The sequence below is a fragment of the Belonocnema kinseyi genome, chromosome 10, assembly GCF_010883055.1.
Source record: "Belonocnema kinseyi isolate 2016_QV_RU_SX_M_011 chromosome 10, B_treatae_v1, whole genome shotgun sequence".
NCBI lineage: Eukaryota > Metazoa > Arthropoda > Insecta > Hymenoptera > Cynipidae > Belonocnema > Belonocnema kinseyi.
Genome location: NC_046666.1, coordinates 109,425,631 through 109,433,277, shown reverse-complemented (window position 1 = coordinate 109,433,277; position 7,647 = coordinate 109,425,631). Strand labels below are relative to the sequence as shown.

Sequence of the window (7,647 nt, the reverse complement as noted above, 5' to 3'; positions counted from 1 at the left end):
TCCCACGAAAACCGTAGCTAATTTTGCGAGGGGGTTGGGCACAATAAAATAAGCAAAAAAGTCCCCAAAATTTTTTTGGTCAGATGCTTATTCTGTGCACAACAGAGGGTACAATTTGTATATACGTGTGAGTGAGCATGTGTGTGATATTGCACTTGTTAAATTTTAATAATCTTGTATTGTAATTAAAAAACGTTCTATTATAATAAACAATCATTATCTCATCCTCTTAAGTTACTGCGTCTTCCTTGGGTGAATTTTTTAGTCGAAAAGCGACGTGAATATGACGTTTAATGTTGAAACGAACATATTTTTCGTAGTTGTAACTTTTTTGTATTTTCTTGCTATTTTCTTGTTTTCAATTTGATCAAACTCGAGCACTATCGGACGGTGTCATGGCTATGCTTCGTCCAGCGCTTCGGTGGGGGAACTGATTGTTTGAGACGGCGTGCGCACGCCACACATGCTCACACGTGCATACAACTTGTACCCTCTGTTGTGCCCAGAATAAGCATCTGAACAACAAAATTTTGGGGACTTTTTTGCTTATTTTTTTGTGCCCAACCCCCACGCAAAACTAACTACGGTTCTCGCGGGACATCCTGTATAGAAGGAAATACACTGATATTTTCATTCTTTTTGTACAGAACAAATTATAAAATAAGTGAGAAACATCATTGCCTTATCCACTATATATAAACTATATATGACTTTTCCACTTTGGATGACATAGAAGCCTATGGCTCATAACACAGAAGCAAAAGCATCTATTGATTTCGAATGTTTAATTTTGTGGCTAGAGTGAATTAAATAACTACTGATTAACAAAAAGTAGGTTAGGTAAAAAAATATATTTATATATTTTAGAATTGAACAATATAAAATGTTATATTTATGACAATCGCCTATGCTTCATATTTTTTGAACTGATGTCTGCTTTCGTTTTTCATTTTTAGTGAAAATAGGAGGGGGGGGGCACCTAATGCAGTACACCTAAATATGGCTCTGAAGTTAAAGAAAATTTACTCTACTTTTTGTATCAAAATATAGCGTATTTAGTTCTATATCATAGGTTTACTTTACTTTTATGAGGCAATTATTAAATTAGAATGAATTAAAATTGTTAATCTTACGAATGTAAAATAATATTACACTATCAAAAAAATTGTCTAAAAGAAATTCTTAAAATTGAAAAAGATTTATTATTTATATTTTTTAGCTCATGCACGTTTTATACTAACTTTAATTAATTTTCTTTACGATTTAAGAATTAAACTAACCCCAAGACTTCAATATACAGATTATGAAATAAATTATTATATTTTTCCTAACTTTGATCGCGGTTTAATGATGACTAAAAATATCCAAATAGATACTTGATTATACGTTTTAAGTTAAACACGAAATAATTAAATTCATATAATAGAACTTTTTATCCGGTCATAATTCAATACATAAATAGATTCAATTAGGTGTTCTATTTGCCATATCTTTTACGACTCGAAGGCGACGAGTAACTTTTTAAGTTCATATGCACGCTGAAAATCGTCGATGGTAGATCATGTTCATGAATCTTCTTTGAGTAAATTGAAGCTAAGCTCAAGGCATGTATGATCAAGGCCAGAAGGATTTACATCTCATAAGGCAATCAAATTTCATTAAAATTAAAGTTATAGAATTCATGAACTATATTCTCTCTGAAAGAAAACTGGGTATGCGAAATGTTGGACGTAATGAGTGATATAAGATAACGTCCAGCTGGGTAATTGATAAAGAGTTCACTTGCTGTCGCGAATCAAAGATAGGCAAATATATCAAAGTTAGGTCTCTTGCACTATTTGACGCACGTGATGTGCACTGGTATAAGAAAATAATTTGGCAAACAATATCCACAGAAAGTCTCCGATCTGTGTTGAGCGTGGCTTCAGTTTCCTCAAGGAAGATCCAGAGTTATGGTCCATCAAGGGGCCATTCATAAAATACTTGATACATTTTTCAGAAACTTCTGGCCCCCCCCCCCCCCCCCCTGAACGATACTTTTTCCACTGGTCTTAACTAGCGATTCCCAAACTTTTTATCCACTTTGTGGAGAGCAGCAGGGCCGCCCTCACATTTTTTCACAATACTCTGCCGCCAAGGGGGGACACTTGACTGTTTCACTGCTTGACACACCATGCTTCACGCGAGAGAATTAGAACCGGTTGAGAAAAATTAAAATGTTTTAATATGTTAATAAATTAAATTTTAATTAGTTGAATCGACTTCCTAATCTAATTTCAAGCAAATGAAAAGAAAGTTGATAAAAATCGGTTAATATCTTCAATGCCAGTTGACAGTTCTTGTAAATTCAGATAATTAGAATTGAATTCAGCCATACCTTGAGGATTTTAGTTATTGAAAACGCCTTAAATCTCATGACAATGAAAGGTTCCTCATAGTGGAGGGGGGGGGGGGGCTGCCGAGTGGCTGAGCCCGGGCTGGCTTCCCAATCGGGGGCTGCCCGGCCCGGGGTGGCATCCCCCTGCCGGCGGCAGCCTCATCGGCCAGCGGCACCAGTTTGGGAATCGCTGGTCTTAACAACAAGAATTTACAGCGTGCATATGGATTGCTTATCCCCTTCGAGATGTGAAAGACATGAACAAAATTACTCCGATCAATTTAATTTCAGGTGTAATCTAATTTGGTCCAAGTTTAAAGATAGTACACCCAAGTTAGATAAAGAACTTTTTCTATTAGTGACAAAATCAAGCAAAAGTTTCATTCGGATCCCTGTCTATTTTTTATCTAACACACATTTTTTGGATCAATACCTATATTTCAATCACCCTAGCCACGAGATTAGGCACATTATATCTAAGGCTATTTTGTTCTTGTAGATGAAACTTTACATTTAAGACTTTTTTTACACATGTATGTATATAACTATGATTCGCCACAAAGAAGGTGCTTGTGTTAAAAGGAATTGGTTTATACCAATTAAACAAACTAATTGTATATCAATTAGATTCATTGAGCTTAAAAGAACGGGTACTGAAAATAGAAAGGCTTATATGCTATTTAAAAAATATATTTTTGTCCTTTTTTTCGCACAACACAAAATAAGCTGAGCACCAGAACATTTGCAATGGAAAAAATTCCATTGGGAGATTTGAAAACTTGAAAAGGCATATTTAGGCCTCCTAAAAACATACTAAGCATATTTTTTGAGGCTCAAATAGCTTTTTACAGAATAAAAATCTTACTTTGGATTTATTCTACTTTATATCGAATTAATCGATCCATTTCAAGAGGCTATTTATGTCTAAAGGGTCCTGTGACAAAATATATAGTCAACTACTTTTCCAGCGAATCTAATCTACTTTTATTTTTTGTTTTTCAAAAGTCACTCGTTTTCTTATATTTTACATGAATTGACTGGGAATTAGTATCTGTAAATTAACTAAATTGAAATATGAAAGTTAAGAGGCAGGATCAATGGCGATTACTGCAGAATTGACTTTTAAAATTTTTTCTGAACTTTCCGTTTTTGCTACCTGCTCTGGTATGGATACAAGGAAATAATTTATCCGTAAAAACATCACGAACTTGTAGCTAGGTCTTCGATACGGGTTAAAAAAATGAAAAATTAAATCCTTATTTCTATGAAGAATGTATGGATAAATTTCGAACTTTTTTAGGAACAGGTCGCATTTCCTATGATTTCTAAAAATTTCAGACTTAAATATAAAAAGGGAAAACTTTTATATTTATTTATAAATACGCAACTGTAAGGATTCGAAACCCTTGAACTGCTGATTCGAAGTTTCTAAACATCAAACAAGAGTGCATAAACACGCGCAGCCATCGAGGCCTAAACAATATAGGTGTTATAAAACTTCTAGGCACTCATCAGACGAACCCGAACCACACATATGCGCGTTGGTGAGAGTGCATGCGGGCCACGTGAAGGCAAACCTACTTCCTAGTGCCCAGATTTGTCGGGCAGGCTCGTGAGTGCTCTGTGAATCTTTTTCGAATCACTCGTAATATTTCTGTAATTACACAGCCATACAAAACAAAAATTGTCGGATCTGAGTATGAGGAACATGTAACTCTATGCATTTTGATGCGATGAATTCAAATCCGCCCTTAGAATTTGTCCAGCAGGTCTAGGTCTAGGTCTAGTCCTTAACTCAATAAAATACCTCAAAACTGGCTAAATTGCTGTTTTTACGTGAACAAAAATGAAGATAAAAATCAAAAACCTAAAATCTCAGTCAAAGTGGACTCAACCTTACTTATTTTGATACGCTGAATTTGAATTCGCGACCTAAATTGGGCCAACAGGTCTAGATGTGGCCCGAACCTCAAAAAACATCTGAAAATCGCAAAGCTGAATTTTCCCTTCAATGAGGAACACACACCTCAAATCTGAGTGAAAACACAAACACGGGCACACAGCGCCACCACGTGTGAACGGACGATTCTAAGTTACCAAATTTCTGGGGCCAGCTTTCTGCGGCGTAGCGGGAGGGGGGCTTGTGGGGCTCAAGCCCACCCGAAACTAAGCATTTTCATTATTCAATTCCCCTTTCCCTCATTCTTTACCCGCACATAAACCCGAACCCCCTCCGAAAAAAATCAAGACCCCTCCCCACAGAAAAAAATCCTGACTACGCCGCTGCCAGCTTGTGACTTCTTAGCGAATTTTTTCCCAATAATTCGTAATATTATAATAGTTATTGATATAAAAAAAGTAATGAACCATTTTTGATGTTTCACTTGGAGTTACTTATTCTTTCTCAAATTTGACAGGTTACCTGTGAAAATCAATCAGTACCTATGAACTTTTCTTATATCTGAGACCCTAGCTACCAGTTCGTGACTTTTTCATGGATCTTATTCTAGAGCCAGAGACCACGCGTAACTTTAACACAACGAATTTCAGTTGCGCGTAGCATACGAGTTAACATCGAATCAATAAAAAGAGGCCAATTTTTTTAAAGGCCCATTCGCGTGTGGCTAATCAAGGCTGACCTGTGGAGGCTGCTGCGGCAAGAAGTCGTTTCCAGTGTACAGAGTGAGGGGATGTACCCGCAGAATATGGAACTGCAGGCCAGTACTCACCGGCCGCCGCGGCCGCCTTGCTCGGATCCAATGCACCGTAAGGTGGAATGCCCATATGTGCTGGTGGTGGTTGAGTTAGATGATCCCCATTCGGGCAGAAAAAAGGTAATCCGCTCGGATGCGTACCTGCCAAGCCCATCTTACTAGCCTGAAACAGAAATAATTATTAATACCAATATTAGTGAAAAAATCTTTGAAAACTTCACTTCAAAATTATAACAAAGTTAATGATAGAAGTAGTAATAACATTCATGACGAGAAATGTCAAGACGGTGGACGAGAAAAGCCAGGCCTCATCTTGAAAGATTTAGTTTCCTTCGCAGAAGTGTATCTTTCCTTTGTCTAACCGAACCCCTGGGAAAGACGAATAAATTAAAGGTCTCGTAGGATATAGGGGGAATTTTTTTAATTCTCTAAACAAATTACATACGCCGAGAATCGTAAAAACTTGCAGAATCTAAAGATTTTATTTTCATGTCGCTGATTGTAAAATTGTTTAAATCTTCAGTTTGCTATTTTGACCGGCTTACATACAAAATACCCCAGCTGGGAAGGGTCAGGTGAGCTGGGATCTTAGAGTACGTAATTTTAATTCAAAGACAGGCGTTCACGCATCTAGCAGCAGAAACTCAAGCTTCCAATGACAAGCCCAAGACAAGACCTCGACTTTCAAGGCGGCAACATTTTCAAGCCAGTTCTAAGACAATAAATTTAAGGCGGCAGCTATGACTAGCCTTTATACTTGAAATTTTTCGCTCGAAGACAACACTAGACAGGTTATACTGAGTAAACTTTTTTAGGTGAATGAAATTTTGCTGCAAGTGAAAAGTAAAGTGTACCCAAAAATCGGCCCCTCTACCTATATCTCTCCAGTGTTTTAAAATTGACTGCACATTTTTAAAATGTTCTGAGACAGATGCTCGTCAGATTAGATACTGCTACATCAGTATGCGAGGGGTCGTCCGATGAGTATGATAAAAATTCAATTTGTGATTGATTGTGAGTGAAGGTGTTTGTGATAGCTGAGATCACATCCATCTCAACAGATTGAATGCACAATATCCTGCATCAAAAGCAGCAGCTGAAAAGGCTGTGTGCGCGATTGCTGTGCATCAACCAAAAACGCACGCGAAAAGTCGATACACTCAGATAAATGTTTGGCTAGCACATCCACTGTTTGATGGTTAAGGAATAGTTGGTCAGAACGTCTGTTCATATTGACAGACCAGCCAAGTCTGGTGGACACAATTAGCATTTTAAATGGTTGTCTGTTCGTTGGCCACTGCAGCTAAGCAATTGGACCCTTCAATTATCGAATAGTTAGCACAGCCAACTACTTCGCCATTGGTCCCAAACGTGACTCCCTTATCTATTGCGCTTGCGTCAGTTGAGTCGTTGGCGTCCATCGGTCAGAGCTCAGAATGTTCGAACCCAGCCTGACAGTCTGACAAGAGTCAAGAGATGATTTCTATTTCTCTGTCGATATTTTGAGACTTCACGATGTGTATTGTAATTTTTCAACATATATTAAGTTACACTTTCTTGTGGAGAATTAATTTACTCTTCTTCGATGTGACCTCTTTGGCTTTCAAGAAAATAACAACTCGAAGCAAGGCTCAGCGCTTATTAAGGCTATGTGATACTAACCTTAAAATAATTTTTCAACATATTTTTTACAACAACTCACGTATACACGAATTGAGATATCGAGGTGAACATTTAGAAAATGAAATACAAGGCCCTCATATACTTTTGCTTCTGGTATATGGACGTGAGTTGTTGCAAAAAATATGATGAAAAGTTGTCTTGAAGTTAGTATGGCATGGTCTTAATGATCTCAAGCGAAAAGCGTCATGTTCCTCGCTCTACATAAAAACACACAATTGTCAACAGGGACGCATCACCCCAGGTAGAAATTATAACTTGGTTCTTAAGAGGCCCTGTCTAGATTTCCTATTTTCTATCGAGGCCCTAAAGTGGCAATCTATCGAGGGCGCAAGCGAAAGCGTCATGCTCAGCTAGCAAGGTCATCAGTAGGCAACCCATTGAGGGCCTATTAATAGGGTCTTTATAGAATCTAGACAGTCCCTCACACACTATTATTCAAAAGCATATGCTATTGTTTTTTATTTTGTTGATTAAAATAAATATTAAAATATTAAAAAATTGATCATGCTTTAAATTCTGAAGTGTGATGCTATGGTTGCAGTAGTATTAAAGTTTAACTAGCACATTGCCACAATCTATTACCAGAAATTTTTGATTCAAAGAATCAAAAATCTCCTCAATTCTTTGCAAAAGTTTAATCTAAAAATTTTACACCTTTCTGTAGCCTCTGACAAACAATCCTCCATTTTCTCGTATTTTTATTAACATTCGATTATTAATTATACTCCGCACGTAATTCTGAAACTACCAGGTGTATACATATGAAACCGTTATTGCCATCTAGCCGCCAGTAGGCACACTTGTAGGCACTGTCGGAACTTACCATTTGTGCTAATTGGCGTATTGTCATCTGTCAACAATATCCAATACCAA

At 37.2% G+C, this 7,647-nt stretch overlaps 1 protein-coding gene across 7 annotated transcripts in view; it reads right to left on the bottom strand.

Moving 5' to 3' along the window:
- LOC117181487 (protein pangolin, isoforms A/H/I/S) overlaps window positions 1-7,647 on the bottom strand; it is a 786,230-nt gene that overhangs the window by 300,243 nt on the left and 478,340 nt on the right. For 6 of the 7 annotated variants that reach the window (XR_004468130.1, XM_033374197.1, XM_033374195.1 and 3 more), the window contains one exon: window positions 5,017-5,254. Coding sequence is in view for 6 of the 7 variants with exons in the window: in XM_033374197.1 (XP_033230088.1) it covers window positions 5,017-5,254 (238 nt within the window). In the remaining variant the exon portion in view is untranslated. The remainder of the gene's footprint in view (window positions 1-5,016; window positions 5,255-7,647) is intronic. The other variant, XM_033374196.1, reaches the window with a different exon arrangement.